The sequence below is a fragment of the Phalaenopsis equestris genome, unplaced genomic scaffold (genome assembly GCF_001263595.1).
Source record: "Phalaenopsis equestris unplaced genomic scaffold, ASM126359v1 Scaffold000943, whole genome shotgun sequence".
Taxonomy (NCBI): domain Eukaryota; kingdom Viridiplantae; phylum Streptophyta; class Magnoliopsida; order Asparagales; family Orchidaceae; genus Phalaenopsis; species Phalaenopsis equestris.
Genome location: NW_018165382.1, coordinates 119,936 through 145,085, shown reverse-complemented (window position 1 = coordinate 145,085; position 25,150 = coordinate 119,936). Strand labels below are relative to the sequence as shown.

Genomic DNA, 25,150 nt, shown 5'->3' with positions numbered 1-25,150 from the left:
TCAAGTGGCCTATTTACAACTATGCCTGTAGCGAGAGTCCATTTAACTCTGTAATTGGTAGGTTGAATTATTCATGCGGGAGGCGCCATGCATAGACATAGGACTTTAATGTGAAACCCTAAAAATGGTCCCAAAAATGTCAGATCGAATTCAATACCAGACCAAGCAGATTGCACAGAACATAGGGCCAAAATCTCCAACTTCGGTCCAAGCCCTAAAAAATGGTCCCAAAGACATCGTCCCAATTTCCGATCGATTTATACCCTACTCCATCCGCTCACCATCTTCTTGCAAACCCTAATAAACGCGTTTGTTTCCACCATAAATATGGGCGAGAAATATTTATTTTCGAGACCGTTTCCGACCGTTAAAATGACCGTTGTACCCATCTCCCCTGTCGCCGCGCCGTCCGCTTTTTGTTCGCACGTTCCTATCTTGCTCTCTTCATTATTTTATCCGCCGTCTCTGTTACTTCTCTTTATATATTTTTTCAAGAACTGGAAGAACCACTGCCTTTCGGGCCCTCCGCTTCGATTGACAAGGAACTTTTCTAAGGCTTTCTGCTTATGGTTTTCTATTTATGGATAGATTTTTCGAATTTTAGCGGGATGTGATTTCCTTTTGTTCGTCTACCCTAGGTTCGGCGGTATACTGAAATTTTCCCCGTTGCCGGCCGAATGATTTTGATTCTGTGACAGAAGTTAGATTTTGCTAATCTGACTGCAGAATTCATTTTGAGATATCTGCGGATGCGTCTCTGGAAGAAGGAATCCGATGCAGTTGGTGGACTGGAGGGATTTTCAGAGAGATTTGAGAGTTGAAGCCGATGGGGAATACATGTGTTGGTCCAAGCTTTTATAAGAATGGACTCTTTCAATCTGTTTCTGCAGGCTTCTGGCGTGCGCAAGGTCAAAATGATTTGCTTCCCCAGGGAAAAGATGGGCTTGCAAGCAAAGAGAGCTCACCGGCACAGATGGATTCTGTTTCGGAAGCCCCATCAACCCCTCAAAATGAACCTCCGGAGCTCCATAAGATCCCAGAAACTGAGCCCAATCCTCATAAATCTGTAGAAGAAAAGGTGAAACCATCATCCGATCAGCCCCCACAGAAGCAAAAAGGGAAACACCGTCATGTTAGGAGAGTCTCCAGTGCAGGACTGCAAGCTGGATCTGTGTTGAGGTATAAAACAGAGAATTTGAAGGACATTTATAGCTTAGGACGCAAACTCGGTCAAGGCCAGTTTGGAACTACACACCTTTGTGTGGAGAGGGCTACTAATAAAAAATATGCATGCAAATCCATTTTAAAGAGGAAGTTGACTGCTGAAGAGGACGTGGAGGATGTGAGAAGAGAAGTTCAGATAATGCATCATCTGTCAGGCCAGCCGAATGTTATTTCTATTAAGGGGGCATATGAAGATGCTGTGGCTGTTCATGTAGTTATGGAATTGTGTGCTGGTGGTGAATTGTTTGATAGAATAATTCAGAAGGGCCATTTTACGGAGAGAAAGGCAGCAGAACTTACAAGAGTGATTGTTGGTGTTGTGGAAGCCTGCCACTCTTTGGGAGTTATGCATCGTGATCTGAAGCCAGAGAATTTTCTTTTTGTTAACAATTCTGAGGAGGCACCTCTTAAGACAATTGACTTTGGTTTATCGATATTCTTTCGACCTGGTAATTTTTCCCCTGCTTTAGATTTGTTGAACTTTGCTATTGTTAAAGTTGGCATGCATGATAAGTTTATTTATTTTTGTGTGCAGTGAACTTGTTTAGAGATACTAAATCCTATTTACATAACTCGCAAGATTTCCAGCAAGCATTAGGCTAAGAGAAGGAAGAAAGTGGGTAAAGAGAGAAATAGAAGAAGAGAGAAAATTTGTGATTGATTTTATTGAATTTGTGATTGATTTTATTGCTTTGTCAGGATGTATAGTGTTGTGCGACTTTCTCCTAATTAACCTCTTTATAAAAGTTTTGGGCAAGAGAGGCTATGGATTGATCTAAACAACAATAGATGACGTACTTGTTATAAACACATGATCAGGATGATCAAAATACATGTGAATTGTCATATTTTTTAACAAATCTTTATCTTACTCGTAGGCAGGACGAATGAGTGTTTTGGACACTATTGAATGAACCAAGCAATAGCAAATCACGCTCAGAGGTATGGGTAATTTGATTCAACTATAGAATGTAGCTTTAGGGTGCTCTATTTTGGTTGTTCCAAGCGAACATAAAGTACATATGGCTTAAGCAAGCTTTTGGATTAGCGACCATCAAAATTAGATGTTAATGTTATCGTTAATTTGGCTTTAAACTTATATCCTTAGGTAAAAATTTTGTGGCATCAAATTCTTAACGTCTTAGTTTTTTAGAGCCTTTACTTGTTGACTTTTTAATGAACACTTTAAGGGTGTCATCAATGAGGCAACTTGAAGATAATAAGTGGGAGCATGTTGCTAAGATCATTGGGGAGACCCTCCAATGATGATGCAGAGTGCGGATGTTGAGGGTGAGTTGCTCCCACTTACAATCTTGCAAGAGGATGTTTCCGCTCCACTCACTGGAGAATTTGGTAGCTAAGGTTGTGAAGCTATGATATTTATTTTTTATTATGCGAGAACATGAAAATGTTCTTAAAGATCAATTTGCTATTATTGTGGAGAGTGTTGAGGAAGGTAAGGGAAGGCTCGCCCTTTTAGATGAAGGGATGTATTCTTCATTGTTGTTGATAAAGTTGCCACCTCTATCCGTCAAGAAGTACAAGATTTGGGGCTGAGTTTATGTCAACTTACTAATTCATTAAGTCCCTTTGGTCAAGTCAATTTTTGGCTAGTGATGAGTTCATTTTATGGTAGGTAGTTTGATTCTATTTCTTTGAGAAAGATTTGGGGTGTTGCTAATGTTTAAGAAGCATGACATCGTCTCATATCAAAACCTTGCTTTCACTTGTGGTGAGTTGTATGTCGGCTTCATCTCACTTAGTTTCATATCAAAACCTTGCTTTCATAATAATGAGTGCCCTTGTGGTGAGTTGTATGTCGGCTTCATCTCACTTATATAGTGAGCTCTACTGCTAAGTCACTCTGCTGGAAAAGGAGACTTTGATGGAAATGAGGTATTTCCATGATATTTTTTTCGTTCGTTGTCAAAAAGGTTGAAGTGTTGAAGGCTGAATTATTTGAGAAGTTGACCTCTTTCACAACAATGAACGAGCGGCCAAATAAATATTTTGACAAGTTGTATGACTTTATTTCTCGGGTGAAAGTCATTGTCAAGCATGTTGAACAATACAATGTGGAGGAAGTTTAATATACCAAGGATTGAGTATTGTGTTTGTATGAAAAGTAAAAGAAAAGCTCTTTAGAATTTGCAACGTTCGTAGAGCTGTTGTGTATTAAGAACATACTTACCAAAAAATATGGCATCGACATTGACTATTGCTTAGAGATGTTGGTGTTTTGCAGAGATGATTTTGAGAAATACTAGAATAAGACATACTTTTACCAATTAATGACAGATACATCTTTTGAGGCAGAGTCTTGATGGAACAAGAGCAACTAAAATTTGAGCCTTTATCACACTTTTCCTTATAAAAAAATTTGTAACCTCAAAAAAATTTATGAATGAGAATATTTGTGCATATAATTGTTAACAACATTTTTAGTGGATGTTATGTTTTGAGTTGGGAATCCTTCCAAGTTAGTGAACAAGATTAATGTGATAAGTGTAAATATAACGTGATAACAAGGTATTCATAATAAAGCAGACTAGGTAATCCTTATAGTAATTCTTGTATAAAATACACAATTTTAGTATTCTTATTACGAGAAAGACTATGGAGCTCTCGAAGTGAAAAGATTTATGAAATTGCTATATCCTATTATCTTTTACAGTTCACAACTATTTGAGCAAATACGAGTTTGAGTATTTGAGTGCATAAATTCTTGAGTAATGAGCAATCATGTCAAGTTTTGCAGGCCCTTTCTCTTTCGGCCCACATTTTGTAGGTCATCACCTTGTATGGCTCTCACCTTTTGCCAACATTTAGATTTTCACTTGGATAACCATCTAAACCATGGTTTAGAAAACCTGACTGATCCTGTTGGTTCAACTGGTTCGACTGTGAGCTGACCATAGGTTTAGTTTCTGTTGGCATAAAAGTCCTGTCCCGCATAAAATCGCCTAGAACCGGGCTGAACCAACAGTTCAACTCCTAAACCGACAAACCGACTCCTTTTCTAAGGAACCATTCGGTTTGCGGGCATTTACATACATACCACTCAATTTTATTTATTTTACATATCTTACACCTAAACTTTATCTCGTACATATATACCACCCAAATCGCTCATATTACATCAATAAAATCATTGTTACAAATAAATTCAATTTACATTCATACCGCTCAATTTTATTTATTTTATTATTTAACACCTAATTTCTTTTTATTTTACATTTATACCATCAAAATTATCTGTATCACATAAAAAATATCACAATTTTAATTTTTAAAAAGTGAAATACATGTTTTCATGCATAGATAAATTGGCATATGTTAAAATTGAATTTTAGATGTTAGTTATTTAAATACATTTGAATTGAGTGGGATATAAATCTTATGTATTATCATTTTTAAATATCTTTATAATTTATTTGGTCATTCTGTTCAACCCCGGTTCAATCATTGAATTTTGAACCTCTCATTTTATCAGTTCGGTTCAACCCCGAATCATTGAATTTTGAACCTCTCATTTTATCAGTTCAATGCCATGTTTTGAGCTGGGTGATCCTCCAAGTTAGCGAGCAAGATTAATGCAACAAGTGTAAACAGAAAAACTTGATAGCAAGGAATTCATAATAAGCCAAGCTTAGTAATTCTAGTATAAAATGTACAAATTACTATTTTTATTATGAGAAACACCATGAGAGCTCTCGAAGTGAAAATATATAAATTGCTATAACTTATTAACTTTTACCGAGCAAATACAAGTTTGAATATTTGAGTGAATAAATTATTGAGTAATAAGCAATCATGTCAAGTTTTGCTTGCCCTTCCTCTTTTGGCCCGCCTTTTGTAAGTTATCATCTAGTATGGCTCTCACCTTTTGCCAAAAATTAGTTTTTGGCTTTGATAACCATCTAAACTCATCAAATAGTGTGAACTCATGTGATATTTAGTATAAATCTGTACAAACAGAAGAGTGACGATTTTAAGTCCATAATTTTTAGTATGAATGAGAGTTGAGAGTCAATGCTTAAGATTTGGTGAGTGAGTGAAAGCTATATCATAATCAATTTAGTGGTTTTTTTTTTTTTTTTTGGCATTTTGATACTTTGGTAAAAGGTGAGTCTATAGGTGTGCATTTTGAGTCTAGAGGTATGAATCTAATGGTGTACACCAAACCGTCCAAAGTATCAAATAATCTATTTTATGGGTCTCACCTTTTTTTGTAGCATAGAGTATTGAATAATCCTCAAATTAAAGGATAAAAAGGTGTCCTCACCAAGCACAGGCATTCTTCTACCTCTTGTATGGAGTAGTCTCGCAATTTTAGGCTTGATTCTGAGCTTTAAGCACCTTAATCTCTAAACTCAAACCTACCTATCCATTTTATAATTTTTGAAGTGCTCCTCTTTTGGGTTAAATTTTTCCAATTTTGTTTTTAGCGCTTTTCTGTGGCTGAAGGCAACCTACATCAAACTTTGGCATGCTTACCAATATAAAATTTTATGTTTGGCTTTCACTGTTATTTTTATTTGTTCTCATGTATTCTATTAAACTACCTATGAGTGGTGAGTTCTCTGAGTATGCTTTTGGGAATGTGGTGAGTTTCCCGAATGTGACTAGGGACTGGCAATTTTCTTAAGTAGTCAATATCTAACTCACCACCCATTGCATTAGACATTCGGCGGACTCATCAAATTTTTTTAATTTGTATTTAGTGACTTGTGACCATGAATTTTTTAGAAAATGTTGTACAAAATAAAATTAGAAATAAGAAATGTAAAGCAATTTTCCTTTTCTTTTGGGAAGATGGTTCTTAAATCTTTTCATGAGTCTTTGACACTTCTTTTATTCTCTGTCTGCAATTGATAAGTTCTAAGGCTAACTTGCTTTCTGATGAAGTTGAGCCTAGAGGTGTGCATTTTGATAATTTGGACAGTTTGGCTGACAAATTTGAATAATAAATCAGTTTTAAAGGCCCCAAATTTTGAAATAAATGGACGAAACAAAATGCAGAACCGAACCAATCCAAACAATAATTTGGTTCGATTGTTTCAATATGGTTTTAGATCAACAGAAGTTTGCTATATTTCAAGAAATTTTCTGAGAGGAGAGAGGATATGATCCACTATTGAAAAGCCACACGTATGCAAATAAATGCGGCACTGTGTATCAATATTCCCCCGACTAAAATGTATTTGATCTCAGCACAAAAGAGAAGGCCCTAAATATCTCTAACCAAGCATAAGAGAAAATAAACAAAGAATCTTTAACTAATGCAAAAATTCTCCATTTGAAAGCTCCTTTAAAGGGTACATTGTATTTTTTTGAATCATCACTATATATCAAAGATCCCTATGCTAGCACAGTGTTGGTAAACGTTTTTCTTCTTCTTCATTATCTATCTCTCGCCCGTCATTTCTTTTTCTGTTTCGTTACTTCGCTCTTCACTTTCCTTCTTTTTCCCAGTAGGTTGCCCTTGTTTCCATCAGCAGCCACTGGCTTAGCTTTCCATGCCCAGTCCAAAGCACACAAGCCGCAATTCTACTGCATGAGTCGAGCTACTTTGAAGCCTAATTTATCTGTCGAGACTTATATATATATATATCACTAATTCAGAAGTTAAGCATGCCACCACCTTTAAGCCAATTTTTTTATCAAAAGAAAGAGGAGGATATGAATCTTTTGTTTAATAAAATTATTCTTTCAAAATTCTTGCACTAGTTGCTAATATACAAGATCTTTTCCTTCAAAGCCAGAAAGATTTCACAGCACAAATGGTATGATGTCTTTTTAGTCATAAAAAATTATAATTGAAGCTCTAGATTCAAAATGTAGGAGATAGACCGATGTAGGATACTTGATATTTTGCATCATATGCTAGATTTTCTCATTTGCAGATAGACGACAATGATGTTTGTGAGCCTATAACAGGGTTTTGTGTGAGTTCTCCAGAAATCTATTTATATTTTTTTGGCAACATAAACTTTTCAGCATGACAACGATAAAAAAAGATACAGAATATATAGTTCAAAATGCCTCCATAGCTTTCTTTGCTGTTAGTGGAGAAAAGGTTGCTTTAGCTTATGTTCTGACATTGAATGAAACAGTCATTCACACTGTTGGCATGTTAATGAATATTTCTACTTAATTTCTACTTGAGATAGACAATAAAATAGTCCATTATTTGGCCACCTTATCATATGAACACGAAGCTGACCACACATGCAACTTACTATATTTCTGACTTTATTATATTTTATTTAAGGGAAAGTTGCATAGGAAGCCCAGAATTCTTATGCATTTTCGTATCTACTGTTATAATACTTTGGTGCTTTAAACCTAAGCATGGAAAGGTGTATATCACTTTTTAAGAGTGGTAATAGTGCTATTTTTGATGTGATATTAAAGATTTTAGTGCTATGTTTGCAAATATGAAAGCTTAGGTGTGAGAAATGTAAATTCATAAGAGTTGTGTGCTATGTACGTAAATGCCCCTTTATTTATTTATTTATTTTTTTGTTGGGGTGCAGTGTTTCCATCTTCATTTCCAGGTCATCATTTTTTGGTATTTGTGTGCCATTCTTTGACTGTGATTGATTGGATTATTTTTTTCCTTTCAGGGGAAATGTTTGCTGATGTTGTTGGCAGTCCATACTATGTTGCACCAGAAGTCTTGAGAAAAAATTATGGTCCAGAGGCAGATGTTTGGAGTGCTGGGGTGATTATTTATATTCTTCTTAGTGGCGTTCCTCCTTTTTGGGCAGGTACTACCTTTCTCTGATACAATTTCATTTTATGTTTTCCTCTTCTGAGCGATTTCATGCACTTTTGGTTTGAAAATGTACAGAAAATGAGGATGGCATCTTTGAAGAGGTTCTGCATGGTGCGCTTGATTTTGAGTCGGATCCATGGCCTAGCATCTCAGATAGTGCCCAAGATCTTGTGAAGAGAATGCTTGTAAGAGATCCTAAAATGAGGTTGAAAGCTCATGAAGTTCTATGTGAGTTTGTAATCTTAAATAATTTTACAAGTAATTAAAAAAATTTCTATTCTTTACTTATCGTAGTCATGGCCCTGTCTTATTTATTTTATTTTCATTTTACTTTGGTTGGAATTGGGGAAAGAATAAAGTAAGCCTTAAAAGAAATATGAATGATAAGATTTCAGCCTCTTCGGTCAGCAGCAAATGACTTAGTTGTCAATATATGCATATACTTACAAACGAAGAATATCAATTGAACTTTTCTGTTGTGAAAACATATTTATCTTTGCCCCTTTTGATAGTATGATTTGTTTTTATTTTAGCAACTGCTTAAAACTTTTATTGGAAAATTATGATGTTTAATGAGAGCATCAATGATTTTTTTTTTTAATTTTCACATGAATAATATTTTACAGGCCACCCATGGGTGCAAGTTAATGGCGTGGCTCCTGACAAGCCTCTTGATTCTGCAGTTTTATCTCGCTTGAAGCAGTTCTCTGCAATGAACAAGCTCAAAAAGATGGCTCTTAGAGTAAGTTTTTGAGAGTTATCAGTTTATAATGGCAAAATTTGCCAAATATTTTAACTATTTGTTTTGAGCTCATGAACATATTTAAATATAAAAAATATTATAGTTTTCTTGTGATCCACTAATAGCAACATTTGACTAGATACAAAATATATCTTCTCTTAGTGTTCCCCCTTGTTAGTACTTCGAATTTCTCACATCATGTGACAACCTGAATTCTCACCCATCAAGGTTTTGTATGTTTTGCCTAGTGGCCTCTCAGTTTTTCCCCGTTGTTGTAACTTATTAAGAGATCACCCATCCTAGAAGTGCTCCAGAACGAGCACACTTTGGAGTTTTTAATGAAATTCCATTGTTAACCCTAAAAAAAGCTTCGATGTTTAAGAGTTCAACTTCATTCTACTTAAGGGGTTTCAGATTATCCCCCACTTATGTAACTGACATCCTGGTCAGTTTTCTATAGCCAAAATCATCCACCAAGCAAATAGGACTATAGAGGTGGCTCCTACGGATCCAAGAGATGGCTCTCATGGCATAACACTTATTTCATTATGGCATTTAGTTCTCATCTTTCAGCTGGTGTAATGCTCTGATTCCATTTGTGACAGCCCAAACTCTCACCTATCAAGGCATTATCTGCTTTACCCTAGTGGTCCTATGATTTTACCCTGTTGGTGTAACTTTCCATGAGGTCACCCGTCCTAGGGATGCTCCAGAACGAGCACACTTAACTTTGAAGTTTCTAATGAAATTCTACCGTTACACCACATGACACTTTGATGTTTAAGAGTTTAGCTTCATTCTACTTAAGAGATTTCACAAATCAAATTGTTAAATTTGCCTTGTTATTTGGGCGAAGAGTAAAAATAGTGAAGGTATAATAACTAGGTAAGGATTGTTTTATTTTTTTTCAGGAATTACCAAGCCACAACTTGACACTTTTGGCGAGAAGTTGGCTAGGCTTCAATAAATCAAAAACTAATATGAATAGGAATATTTGTAAATTAAATTTTGGTCCATTTCGGTCACCAATAAATTAGTCACAATCATTTGTTAAAGTGACTAAATAAGGTTTTCCTCCTAAAAAGTTAGATTAGATTCACTGCACAAAAAAATTACAACTTTGAATAAAGTTGATTTATAAAGGAAGAAAAATCATATTAATCGATTTCCTATAATGGTAGTTACCAAGTTGAAAATTAAAATTATTGAGGTTAGTATTGTGATAAAATCATATTAATGGATTTCCTATAATGGTAGTTACCAAGTTGAAAATTAAAATTATTGAGGTTAGTATTGTGATAAAGCGATAATATTTTAATTCTTTTTGTTAAGAAGGCCTAAAACATATTTGGTGCCTATGCTACTTGAGTACGAATAGGGAAAACATGGAAATTTGTTTTTAAGAAAGAAGAATAGACTACTAAACATGCATTTATGATAGAGAGAGAAGTTTTATTAGTGTTAATAGTATTATTTTACATGAATATAAAGTGACTAAATAAGGTTTTCCTCCTAAGAAGTTAGATTAGATTCACTGCACAAAAAAATTGCAACTTTGAATAAAGTTGATTTATAAAGGAAGAAAAATCATATTAATGGATTTCTTCTAATGGTAGTTACCAAGTTGAAAATTAAAATTATTGAGGTTAGTATTGTGATAAAGCGATAATATTTTAGTTCTTCTTGTTAAGAAGGCCTAAAACATATTAGGTGCCTATGCTACTTGAGTACGAATAGGGAAAACATGAAAATTTGTTTTTAAGAAAGAAGAATAGACTACTGAACATGCATTTATGATAGAGAGAGAAGTTTTATTAGTGTTAATAGTATTATTTTACATGAATATTGTTTGATCGAATGCCTCTAGATCAAGTTCAAGCTGCATGACCAGTCAGGTTTTCCAGAAGAACTGAACTTGTCTAGTATATTATATGACCTTGTCCAGGAAAATAACTAAATTCATCCAACTACTAAATTTGCCCAAGAGCTCTGAACTCATCCAGAAGTACAGTTGAATTTGTCCAGGAGTTGAACTCGCCTTGGAGAATTGCTCAATTCGTACAACAGCTAAATTCATCTAGATGCTGAACTTATCCAGAGAAACAGCTGAATTCATTCGACAGCAGAACTTGTCCAAGAACATAGCTTATCCGGTAGCTAAACTCATCTTGGAGAACAACTGAATCTGTCCAGGAACTAAACTCTTTCAGAAAAATAGCTCTCTCAGAACGCCTCTCCCATAAGCTGAATTTGTCTAGGAAAATAGCAGAATTCATCCAACAGCTAAATTTTTCTAGCTGAACTCATCCTGGAGAACAGTTGATTTCGTCTAGGAGCTAAACTCACCAAGTAGAATTGCTCAATTCGTTTAACAGCTGAATTCATCCAGAAGCTGAATTTGTCCAGGAGAAAAGCTAAATTCGTTCAACAGACATTCAGAAAAAAATCTCTCCCAATAATGGCTTTCCTATAACAATTCTCATATAGAACTCATTCCATGGCCAAACTGGCTGACTGGAATATTACCAGAATTAAAATGTCAAGAATGAACATTTATGATGAATGGTTACAAAGAGGGATAACATTAATTATATGCCTCACACCAAGAGAAGACAGAGAGGATAGATTAGAGATTCCTTAAAATTTGTCTATAGTAAATATTTTAGTTGCAATGTATAAGCCAAAATTCTTTATAAATAGGGGTGTACATTGCAAAAAAGGAACCACAGAAAAAGGAGGGACAGACAATTGGAAACAGTGTAATCCAAATTTTCACGAGTAAAAATAATAATCCTCCTTTGTCTAATTTATTTTTTTCTTCTTTCCTATCTCTTTGAGGTGTGAATCCACAGACAAATCAGGAATATGTGAGAATGATATGATGAATGGGATTAGTTATATATAGATTGTAAATATTCCCAAAAAAATTACCACTGCTTCTTGAAATGTGTCAATCCTAGCACACACCAATAGATTTTAAATAAATTTTCAACCAATTTTTGGAAAAATATATGATATACTTGCTACATGATCGGCTGATTAAACTAAAAAGGAGACTAAACATTCAATTTTGATACTTTATTCTTGTCATATTGATGGAGCTTTATATCTTTTTGGATAGAGCAAATAGATTTTGTTTGAGATTACACAACTAAATGTACAAAAGAAATCAGTAACTCTTTGAGCTCTAATTAATGAGAAAGGCATGGGTAGAGAATGTGGTGGCTAATTATTACTTGGCTTCATTTAGTGAAGGTAGACTTGTGGGAATTAGGTTTAACACCATATTTCACCTCAGTAATAATGAATGAAGAACATCAATTATTTTGGAAGGAGATTAAGGCCTCGTTTGCGAGTGCTTTACCGTTTTAGGAATTCAATTTTAAAGCAAATTTTTAAAAAGTAGTGCTTTAAAACTTTGGTCCGTAATAAGAGTTTAACATTTGGATCGTCGTTCTTTTAACGAGACGCTAAAAAATTAAAGTACTTTCTTACACCATCGCTTCTCCTCCCCACACCCTTCATCTCTCCCAATCTCTCTCATTAGCTCCTCAATGGAATCTCCAAAGTGCAGAATCCAATCCTTCAACTTCCCCACATCTCACGTTAGGGTTCTTCTCCGAGTTCACCCTTTTTGGCCGCAAGAGATCGAGAAAGAAGGAAGCAAACCAATCTCCTGAATCTCACTATTCAATCAAGCGGGTGATGAAGTCATTGTACATCTCAAAGAGCAAAGAACAATGTAAGAAATCTCTCTTTCTTTCTTCTCCCTCAACTCGACTTCAAATCTAGAGTGACAGTTATTTAATGGATAAAATGGGCCTTTTATCTAGAGCGATGCTAAAAAATTAAAGTACTTTCTTACACCATCGCTTCTCCTCCCCACACCCTTCATCTCTCGCAATCTCTCTCATTAGCTCCTCAATGGAATCTCCCAAGTGCATAACCCAATCTTTCAACTTGCCCACATCTCACGTTTGGGTTCTTCTCCGACTTCACCCTTTTTGGCTGCAAAAGATCGAGAAAGAAGGAAGCAAACCAGTCTCCTGCTTCTCACTATTCAATCAAGCGGGAGATGAAGTCACTGTACATCTCAAAGAGCAAAGAACAATGTAAGAAATCCCTCTTTCTTTTTTCTCCCTCAACTCGACTTCAAATCTAGAGCGACGGTTATTCAATGGATAAAATGGAATTTTCACTTATTTACCGTGGAACATGGGTCCAACTGCTTCGCATACATCGCATTTGAATTTTTGCCAGTGAGGGCTTTCCATTGGATGCGAAGCTAAGGGAGGGATGTCATCCAAACAAACAAATTTCCATTCCTCTGCTTTGTTCACACCACGACGGAGGCTGGCTGCACCCTCAAACGACCCCTAATGTTTGATATGGTGATTCTGTTTATTTCTTCAACTTGTGTATATCCCATGATAGCTTTCATAAAAATGAAAATTTCAAAAGTTTAATTTATCTTCTGGTGTTCTTGTTCTTCAACCTGAAACATGATTTATATAAACTTTTTCCAAGCATAATTTTGCTTAATTATTGAAGAACAATATATTAAATATTGCTTGATGTACAATTATTATCTAAATAGAGTGAGTCTATTGTCTCACACACACACAAGCGTGCACGTGCGCTTATACACTCACACGGTTGATACATGATTGTTTAAAGTTATCGGTTTTCTAATGCAGTTAGAATGATGCAATACATGTAGTTCACACAAGAGCATTTAGGATTCGTCATTTAAATATCACTAAATATTTCAAAAAAAAATTTCTATTAATGTAAAAAATTACATATGACACTTAAAACCAAAATGAAAACGCTATAGTTGAAGAAAATCAATGAGAAATAAAAACATGTATACTCTACAAGCAACTGAAATTTATATCCGATCTGAACAAAATCAGGAGGGACCGCTAAGAAGTTAGGTAAAGAAAAATTCATGCCATTATGATACGATGGCATCCTATGAAATCAATAATTGCACTTATACCGTCCTCAAAGGAACCTAACATTAAACTTACATGCTTTATATTAAAAATTATTAAAAAATTTATTGAATTAGCAATAGCTATATTGCATTCCTTAGACTATTTTTCCAGTCTCCTCTTTCCTCGGTTAATAGATATGGCTAGTCCAAGATGATCATGGCTCAATTCCGAAAAAAACTTGAATTTTAATTTGCACTTAGACCCTACTCAAAGGAACCTACCCTTCAACTTAAATGCTTAATATTGAAAATGATTAAAAAAATTTATCTATTTAGCATTGCTATATTCCATTCCTTAGACTATTTATTTATAGGCTCCTCACTCCTTGGTTAATAGATATAGCCAGTCCAAGATGAGCACGGTTCAATTCCCAAAAAAGCTTAAATTTTAATGTTGATTTTACACAAATCTGCAATAGTAAAAAGACCACAAGTTACCCTGCATAACTCTTGCGCAGTTAAGTGCATAACAAACATCTAAATGCTAAAGGCTTAGAATAGGAACTATTACTGTCCAGCTTTTACAGGTCCACATCAGAAATGTAATAAAAATTAGCTATACGGCTAATCAGATTTAAGTAATTATATTAATGACAAATTTGTGTGCACTTGGTTGTTATCAATTGAACGTTATTTTTTATGGCTTAAAACTTTTTGCTTTCAAATTTTCATGAATTTATTTCCTTCAGATAATAGCTGAGAGTCTCTCTGAGGATGAAATTGCTGGCCTGAAAGAAATGTTCAAGATGATAGATACTGACAACAGTGGTCAGATAACCTTTGAAGAACTTAAAGCTGGACTGGAAAGAGTAGGTGCAAATATGGAGGAGTCAGAAATCTATGCTCTCATGCAAGCCGTAAGTCTTCATTTCAAATATCTGATATATTTATGATGTTTATTATATTAAACTGAGGATATCTTAGAAGTTTTCTCACTGGAGTCTAATTGGGCTGAGTTCAATTTACCCTTATGTGATAGTTAAAACATATGGCATAAAATTTCTGAAAGTGATATGGAAGTGGATCAAGCCAGAATACAAGTTATTGATAAATTACCGCCTCCTATTATAGCTAGAGGGGTTAGAAGTTTGTTAGGATATGCTGACTTCGACAGGCAATATATTAAGGATTTTTCAAAAAATAACTAAGTCTTTCTGCCAACGTTTAGAAAAAGATGCAAAATTTGATGTTATGCAAAATTTAATGTTAACCAAAGGTGCCTAAATTCTTTCAGTTAAAACATATGGAGATTACACTTATATTTGAGAATATATGAGACTTAAGTGTTTATTTATTTAATGCTTCATATAAAATGAACAAAAATGTGAAAAAAGGATCGCTTTTGTGGCGTCTATTCTTTGTAGGCTGATGTTGATAATAGTGGTACTATTGATTACGGCGAGTTCATAGCTGCAACTTTACATCTAAATAAAATCGAGAGGGAAGACCATCTATTTGCGGCCTTCTCCTATTTTGACAAGGACAGCAGTGGTTACATAACTAGAGATGAGCTGCAACAGGCCTGTGAAGAGTTTGGCATTGAGGATATCAGATTGGAGGACATCATCCAGGAAGTAGATCAAGACAACGTAAGCTATTTTTTGCTTTAACATTTTCATTTTTATGTTAGCAACTTTCTTGTACTGATTAGTAATTGTTTTTTTTGCAGGATGGTCGCATTGATTATAATGAATTTGTTGCAATGATGCAGATGGGTAATACTGGTTTTGGCAAAAAAGGCTTGAAGAATAATAGGAGTTTTGGGCTTAGGGAGGCCCTGAGGCTTTGATTAGGTGAGATATTTAGATTCTTTTTTTCTGTTTTAGATTTTCCTTTTCTTTTGTTTTTTAGGATAGGTTTGAGACTGCATGAGATTGTAAAGATTGGATATTGCACAATATAGAAATATATAAGCCAGCACACCATATGCACCCTAATGGAAAGGGCCTTTTGTGTGAAATTCTGCAATCGTTATTATGCTGTAATAAAATTGTTTCAGATCCCTTTCTGTCAGAATAAGAAAATCAAATTAGTTGTAATAGATTGATGCTTTAAAGAAGAGGGAGTTTGAAAACAAAAATTATAAGTCCTGTTTTTTGTTTTCATGTAAATATCTTTTAGTTAAACATGCCTTGAAGTATTAATTATTTTCTTAACCTTCACATAATATAAAGCATTATGGAAGAGCTTGATTTTGTTTATTGTTCCCTCTTTATTGTGCAATCATGTCTTAAAAAGAATCCCACCATTGGTTGTAATTTAAATTGAGATGATTATCACATCTTTCCAAGCAGGTATTGTGACATGCAACTCAGGCTTTCTTTGCTCATATTATTATAGAGCTTCTCAGAGTAAATGAACCTGGTATCATCCCAAAACCAAAAGCAAATAACTCAAACTTTCACATAAAAGGAAGCATTTAACTCTTAAGGAATACACAATGAATATTAGTCTAAAGCGTTAGCTCATTGTTTTGGCTAGATAATTTTGCTTTATCAGTTTGAGTAATTAACTTAGATTCGAGAGTGATACATGTTAGCTCATCTATGATTAATGAATAGATGCTCAACTAGAACGAGGTTGCTCGATATCTTGATAAAGATGCTCTACTCGTCTCATGATCGAGTTGACCGACGGAAGTGTTACTGAACGTAAGTTTGAGGGAAGATGTTTTATAAAGAACGGTTACCCAAATAAGGCACTACCAAGATAAATAAGACTCATGTCAGAAGAAGGCACAAAGGATATTAAGATAATATATTAGGATTTTTGTGTAATGATTATTTTATTTATAACATATATTTTAATCCCTCAAAAAATTGGGGATCATTCCTATACAATGGGGGGAGGCCCGTTTAGTAAAAATATGAAAAATTATCTAATTTTACCTATTATTTTAGCTCTAACATTTTGTCCTTTTAGTTCATTATTTGGTGGTGTGATTCTAGGGACAAATTAGGACCAAACACTAAAAAGTGCAGTGAGCATGGATCATGTCATAGACAACAAGAGGATTTACAAGGAGTAAAGTTATCTAACAAGAAAATCTCAAGTAATATGAAATGCAATAACATGTTCATTGTGAAAAAAATTAAGGAGCTAGAAGATGAGATCCTAAAGCCCTTGCCAAGAGTAACATCGCAAGTACATGTGCCTTCATCTTTGTTGAAGTCGGCAATAAGGAGGACTGTACATAGTGTTGGTACGAGGAAAACCCTACCCTTTTCTCCTACGAACGATGATGAAATGTACCATACTAATTTTGTCGGTTCTTTCCTTTGGATTATCGAAGAGAGAAAATGCTAGTTGAGGCTTTGAGGCGGCCTATGCTGGAGAACGCGTTCTCCAGATAAATTATCAATGTTGAGGCCTTGGAGAGGTTCAAGATTCCTTTCCTAGAATCTTTCAGGAGTGGATCTAAATCTACTAACAATACCCCGTAATTTGAATCAATAATATGTTTGCTTAGAATAAATGATGCTTTGAAGTATTGTATAATTTCGTGACCCTGAAAGAATCAACATTATGCTTGCTCAACAACTTGCCATTGGGATTCGATACTTATTTGATGAATTAAAGCATGTTTCTAACACAATTTTCTAGAAGATCTCACAAGCACTGTTACAAATTTTTTAGGAGCCCAAAGAATCCCAAGAGCCTTCATCATTTACTTCCAAAGGAAGATGTTGGAAGTCGGAGATCATAAACCAACAGTCACATGTGTTGTACTTGCACAAGGGTTAAGGAAAGGTTCTTTATGGTACTCCCTTAGCGTGTAGCATCTGAAGAGTTCAACTAAATTGTTGGAACTCACCAACAATATCCACTCAAGATATAGCTCTTTGTCTGACATCTTTGTTATAAAGCACCACGAGTTGTACTCAATGAAGAGATGATATAGCCAAATTAAAAAGAGGTAAAGAATTCTTCTTGTACGTCATATGATGAGGCTGAGCTTTAAGAAGCATCTAATTTGTCCCTTTTGAGAGAGCCCATTTCCAAGAGTGACAGGTTTGTCTTGTAAGAGGGAGAACTCAATATGAAGAAAATTGAGTTTATCGTTGGGTTGAAAAAGGTTCGCCCACTTTTATACATTAGTTACCTATTTAAACTGCTTTGTAAGTTTCGATAGCCAAAGTAGTAGAAGCCAGAAAACACAAAAAGTATTTCTAGAATCTAACATTGCTAAAGATCATAGGACTTCTATTTGACTAGAAAAAGCATTGTGTATATCATCACAACTATGAATATGACACTAAAAAATGTAGACACTTGAGAAACTCAATTGAGGAGCTGACGAAGACTGAATTAAGTTTGTCACGCTGGAGGCAAATACCAAGAGACAAGGGAAGGTCCCAATGCAAAAAAGTAACAAGAAGGTTGTCACTACACAAACTATTGATATAGCAAGGGTAGTTGCAATTATTCCAAGTAGGGACGAACCAGAAGTGTCTCTCGAATCAAGATTTAAGTGGCACAGATCTGGATGAGTCCATCCCTGCCATTCAATCATTATCTTTCATTGAATATGACATGTCCACTAATGTAAATTCTTATAATAACGCCATTGTAGTTACACATTAATCATAAATTATCAATTTCTTATATACATGAGGAGTTCACTTATTACTTTTTAAAGAGTCTACAATAAGATGAACTTGGAATCTTCATATAATGTCCTAACCACGGGATCTTTATTTGGCCTCTTCAGGGAAAGAAAGGAGACTATGAGAGTCATCACCCTACCAATCAACTGGGAGGGGGGAGGATTAACCATCATGGTTGATTTCATTGTGGTAGATTTATGGTCGTCCTATATTGATATATTTGATTATCCCATCTTAGTAGATTTAAGGCAGTAATGTCAATTTCAATGTTATACTACATTTTTTCTAAATGATGAAAAGTGATCATTATCCAAGGAGATTTAGATTTTACCCATAATTTGTGAGTAATGTATATAAAGAGCTACATCTTGATATACAAAGAGATAATAGTCTGAAGTTGAATGAAGTTATAGTGAAAATTGTGGTTATATAAGAAGAGCTGAAAAAAGTGTTTAGACTTAGCATTGCTTTCGATTTGGAACGAAGGAGAGAAGTAATCATGGTTCTCCCTAAGTATAAAATGTGTTTGTCTGCTTAACAGTGAATAATGCTTATAGTCGAACTTAACATCACTTTTAATCAGTTTTTTGTCAATTCATGAGCTCAACTTATTACCGAGTTAATTCTCTAAGAAGTATAGAAGTTGTTAGGCATTGGTATATCAAGAAATTATAATATATTGATTGGATCACAAATACAATAATATTATCAAAGTCAATTGAAAAGTTGCATGTGTGTAAATTTTTGTTTATTTAAACTCAACCTGCCTAAACTATAGTTATCAGCTGCCTCAGATAGAAGAAGTAGTTAACTCTGTTGTTAGCTACTCAACTATGAGTTTCTTAGACATGATCTTTAGATGGCATTAAATCAAGATGCACTTTATTGATTCTAAAAAGAATGTCTTTATTATAAAAAATTAGTGTGTATATTTATAAGGTAATTCCCTTTTACATAAAAGTACATATGTGAGTTATCAATCTCTTTTACATAAAAGTACAGATGCGACTTATCAAAAAATGATATATGTAATTTTTAGTAATAGAATAATAAAAAAATAATGAGATGTAAACATGCTAGATTGAAATTGACTAAACAATAGTCTAACTAGCATAAGAGTTATCAACATAAGAATATAAAAAATGTTTTTCAAGTCTTATATAAATTTGTAAAACAAAAATAAACATAAAATACAAACATAAACACACATGATAAATGAGGTTAATTCATCCTGTAACTCATTGCATATTACCACCTTACTTCTAATTTCTAATGGAATCATTACACAAATATATTAAGTGTCTTCCATGAATTTTATATGGTCATCCACATGGACAAGATTACCCCTGTTAAGTTGGGTCGCGAACACCAACCTCAGGCATCACCTTATCCTACTAGGTTTGCACGTCTAACAGTTATAAAGATACTGCAAGATCATCCACATGTTACTCATCAAGTTGGTTCATGACTCCTATTAAATGAAAACAAGGTTAGAGAAAGGAAGCAACAGAATTCAGATGGAACTTTCCTTATCCAAACTCAAGATGCCTCCCGTAAAACTCAAGTCTGGGTGAGATCTGAGTCGTAGTGGACTGGTCAATCCAACTACTACAAGAGAACATATACAAGTCTAGTCATAATAAGAAGTTAAAGAATCACCTCATTATGATACATAAAGATCAAATCAAACCACTAGCAATCCAAACATCGACAAATCATCAATCAAACTGATCAATTCCCACTAAAGCAAACATAATACAACATTAACAATCATGACTCTTTAATATACTAAATCAAATCACACTGATAACCATGGGTTGCCTCCCACGAAGTGTTTAGTTTAACATCCTAGCCCGACAAAGGATTTGCTCCCAGAGCAAATTTCCATTCAAGTTATCCTTGATCAATTGCCCAATCTTTTTCAGATCCTGGGTTTCGTACTAAATACTCAAATTTTAATTTTTCAGTCCGCCTTTTCTTTTCAGATTGATTTAATTTATTGTTCCTCAAGTTTCTTTCTAAATCTAATACTCTTCCAAAAATTTAATATATTTCTATATTACTTTCATCCTTAAATTTTATAAGAAATGGATCTCTACGTGATAATTCAAGATCTAACAAATTTTGGATCAGATTCTCTTTAGATAATTCAGATTCTAGATCAAAATCTACAAGATTACCTTCCTGTCTTAGGTGATCTTCTATTTTTTTTTCCTTTAGGATACAACTATAGGATATATTATTAGTTCCTTATCTCATTCATAAAACTAGATAATGCATGATCCTTGAACTTCATTTTTTTCCGTCAAGAACCTCCTTCTTAAACTTCACATAACTGGGCATTTGTTCTAATGTCTTGGCAAATGGAATATTTATAGTTAATTTCATGAATTCTTCTATAAATCTTGAGAATTGTTGGTCTAACTGTTATATCAATATTTTTTGAGGAAATGGTGGAGGTGATCTTTCTATATCTATCTTGGTTGACAAAATAGGTCTCTAATTCCTTAGAAATTTCTTCCAATGGTCTTTCAATTTCTTTTTCCTCTTTTCTCAACTCGTTCTTTAGAACCATATCCTTCAATTCTTTTCTACTTTTCAATTGGATAGCTTTATCTTGCCCATTATTATTCTCCTCAAGCTTTATCTCAGTGTCACTAAGTAAAATCTATTGAGGATAACTATTATTTCAATTAACATTCTGCTCTAGTTGGTTTTCTATATTCTTTTGTAACCCCTTGACTTTCTAGTTTTCTCTTTATTTGAATAATATTCTCTTCTAATAAATCCTTCTCCTCATTTTGTGGGTTGAAGTTAAAATTATGAGGAAAAAAAAGTCCAACATTAAAATTGTCCTGATTATTCCAATTACTTGCCAATTATCCAATTACTTGTCTTCTTAAATTGATTATCTTCCCAAAATTGGGTTTCTCCTCCAAAATTATTGTTCCAGTTAAAGTTTGAATAATTTTTCCAACCTGGGTGGTTATAATTGGAATAAGGATTGTCTACCTCATGACTAGTTTCAAAAGAGTTAGTCGTGATCAATAGTCCTTATGAATTTACCTCAATATTTAGGACCCTTGAGAATAACTTTCTACATATTGATCTAACTTCCTCACAATATTTGCAACTTGAGAAGTAAAAATAGTAAGCATAACTTCTTAAAAATTTGATACTCTCTTAAGGTTTACTATTTCTAAGCTACTAGCATTATAATCCAAACCTGAATATTTATTATATTGTTGATCTGCCACTTTTACATTAAATTCATGGAGTCTTTTCTGATTCATAATCCTTCTAAAACCTCTCTCCAAATTTGGGTCGTAAAATTCAAATTCTGCAGCTCCTGAACTACACATACAAATTTAAAGATTTAACTAATATAATAGATATAAAAAAAATTTTGTATTTTGAATTTTTTATAAAATAAACACACAATAATCAAACACATTATATAATAATGTTATAATTTATAAATCTAAGTCTTATAGGTTCAACTAAAATTCTTATAAAGTTCTTACCGTCGCTTCTCAGATAATGGCGCTAAATAAGACCCGTAATTATGCAGTAATTTAGCTTCCAAAAGATGATAAAAAATTTGATCCAATTTATATTTAGCAGTTAGTGTGCAACATCAAAATGCTATAAAATTTAGAAAATAATCTACACAATAAGGGTACTACACAAGTATATGTATCATTTCAAGTAATATAGGGTTTTCTTTAAAACCCTCACTATCGATAACACAGAGAGGTGAGGTAAGAAATCTCTTATGCTAAATTCTAGTCAACTACTATCAGGCCTTAGGTTGGAATGTCAATTAAAGTGGTTTTTTTTAATCATTATTCCTAAATTAAAATGTTAAATTTAAAGATAACATATCTGGATAAATTGGTTTGGAGAATTTTGAGATGATAAAGATTACCCTTCTCATACAATGATCTAGAAAATTTATTGGAATCAAATACATAAAATATAATGTTACCAGTGACAAATAGGAGCATACATATTATTTACCTCTCTCGAGTGCATAAAAAACATTGGCTAATCTAGAGTTTAGTCTCTAAACTTGTGGTTAGAATGAGAACATTCTAGCTCTCACTCAAGAGTTCTCACTTCCCCTCACCTGAGGGCTAACATCTAGCTTTAGTTTCTAAACATTTGGACCAAATTGAGGATTTTAGTCTGTAACCCTAAAATCTCAAATTCTACTCCCATCAAAACTTATCTCTTCATCTATTTGCATTCCCCCTTAAATTATCACCATGGCTCTTTCTAAAGTTTAGTGTGGTACTCACGAGTTGGTGAAATCATAGCCCTTCCTGGTAACTATGTTTAATAATAAATTTTAACAATACAAGTGATCAGTTTGTAAAGTAAATTAAGAGCCGATGAAAATACCATGATATTAATGAAATAAGAGAATATCTAAGGAAATCTAAATTCCTAAACATGCTTCCACTCCATTGCAAAAGAAAAGTAAAATGAAGATAATGACATAAGAGTAAAAGAATTGATAGAATTATGATTTAATTATGTACCAACAAGGAATATATGTCTACTTACCCTCTTTTGAGTGTATAAGTACGCTTAGTATCCTATTAGTTTTATGCAACTATCTGTCTTCTAGAAGCTCCTAATAGAAATAAATCATTGAATTATATTTCCTTAAAAGTTGCATTACACCCTAAACTACGCTATAACGGCCAACCAGTCAATGTGAGTGCACTCATGTTGTGAGATCACTACTCTCCTGAGGCTTAGTTTCAATTATAATAGATTTTAACATAACATATTACCACTTAATTTATGCCAATGAAGTGAAGTGAAGGAGATATCATCACATTAAATTAAAAACAATTCTATTAAGAAAAAAAATTTCCTACTCATGCCACAACTTCATTTAAAAAGAAAATAGTAAAGAAAACTGCTCACAAAGCATGGATTAAACAAAATAAAAAACTTCATTAAATCAAAGCAAATATTGTGAAGATATGGTAGTATCCTAGTTCCAAGTCACCACCCAAGGTCTACCAGAAAGTGTTTACAAAAATTACAAGAGAATGAAGAACACAATATTTAGTTTTTTCCCTTTAAAAGAAAGATGAATATCCCTTCAACAAAGTCTCCTGCTGATCCATGCAATGCTCATACAATTCTTTTACACATATCTCTCAAAATCCTTCACTGATCTCTCCGGACATGGTGGAAATCTACATCTCCTCTTCTTCTCTAAACTCATACAGAAATTCTCTCCAAAGATCCTACTATAGACTTGTCGGCACTATTTTTGGTGTGGGGTTTGCCACTATAGACTTCTCATGAGAGGCACCAAGCCCCTCTTTTTAAAGAGATAGAGCACCTTATTTTTTTTAAGATACACATCTCTTCACTCCAAAAAAACACACATCTTCACTCCAAGAGACACACCACTTCATCCAAAAGCCTTTCCAAGTGTCTTGATTCATTGAACCACTCCATGTGGAGTACAATTTGTTTAAAATCACCAGAACATCCCAAAATAGCCCGAAATAGCCAAAAATTTGCCCCTTTATGCTTTTCTGGCTCTAATTTTGGGTACTTAGGCACCGTCTTCTCTATCGCCTGGCGTCTGTAGGCAACTCCACCATTTTGCCCCATTTCGCTCTATTTCAGCTCTATTTCAGCTCCGTTTCGCCTTGTTTCAGCTCTGTTTTGCTCCAAATTGTTATACCTACAAGATAAACATGAAAAAAATCTTTATTTAAAGTGTAATTTCATTGAAAATCATGTGATAAATTTAAAGGATATTAAGCATAGAAAGACAAATGAAAATATGTCAGTTCAGAATTTTCTTCCTTGCTCGTTTTGACTCCAAATTGCACCATTTTTGCTTCATTTTCTATAAAAGCCCATTTTTTATATTAGAAGCCAAAAACATGCAAAATACATTCATTTAAAGTGTAATATCATTACAAATAAGCATACAAATGTATATGAAAAAATAGTCATTTTTTAGGCGTATCGGTTATAGATATTGGAGTACAGATTATTGAACCTATTATTCATAACATTCAAAGTCTATATAGGCAATGCACTTAGATCAATCAATTGTCTATAAACATTCTCTTGTATGACTGGTGATCCTAGTGGTGTATTCAAACTTAATTGATTGAACTTCCTAGAGATAGCCACCAGTTGTGTTGTCAGGATTGATAAAACATTTGTTTTTATGTCATGAATGTTGACTACCTTTCTATGATTCACTCTATCATATGATCATTGAAAGTTTTTAGTCACCACCTATTTGATTAATGAATAGGCCTCATCATAAGGTTTGGAAGTAAGGGAACCACCTATTGTGACATCTTTGACAAACCTAAGAGATCCTACACCTTTGCAGATTGTATGAATGATTGAAATGTCTGGTAGTGCATGGTGGGGACACTTCTTAAGGTGATCCTTGATCCCTGATAACTACTTATATGCAACAGTATAACAATAATTCTGATTATATTTTTCACTTTTATTTCCTTATTTAGCAACAAAACCTAAAACTTGATCCTGAAGAAAAATAAGAATTTAACTTTTAATTTATATATATTGGAATACTACGCAAGTATACATATCATTATCAAGTAATATAGGTCTTTTTGATTAAGAACTGAATATCTAACCCACAGGGAAGATATGCAATATGCACTTTTTGGAAAACTTTCTATTTTTAAAAAGATAACTATTTAAACTAAAGATGTTTTCACAGTAAAGAAAGTTTAAATATTTTTGGTAATTTTAATATTTTGACAAAAACAGTA

General features: G+C 33.8%; 1 protein-coding gene across 1 annotated transcript; it reads left to right on the top strand.

Annotated features, from left to right (window-relative positions):
* Positions 1-208: 208 nt before the first annotated feature.
* Positions 209-15,817, top strand: LOC110032447 (calcium-dependent protein kinase 10-like). Its single transcript, XM_020736086.1, has 7 exons — positions 209-1,673; positions 7,854-7,997; positions 8,081-8,233; positions 8,632-8,747; positions 14,436-14,603; positions 15,111-15,335; positions 15,416-15,817. Exons 1-7 carry the CDS (start codon positions 827-829, stop codon positions 15,533-15,535), a joined length of 1,773 nt encoding a protein of 590 aa, XP_020591745.1. The 5' UTR covers positions 209-826; the 3' UTR covers positions 15,536-15,817.
* The last annotated feature ends 9,333 nt before the right edge of the window (positions 15,818-25,150 follow it).

Bases quoted from the DNA above. Each gene is read 5' to 3' on its own strand.
- LOC110032447 (XM_020736086.1), top strand. From the start codon at position 827: ATGGGGAATACATGTGTTGGTCCAAGCTTTTATAAGAATGGACTCTTT. The intron at 8,234-8,631 runs GTGAGTTTGTAA...AATATTTTACAG, and splicing joins GAAAGCTCATGAAGTTCTAT to GCCACCCATGGGTGCAAGTT. The intron at 14,604-15,110 runs GTAAGTCTTCAT...TATTCTTTGTAG, and splicing joins TCTATGCTCTCATGCAAGCC to GCTGATGTTGATAATAGTGG.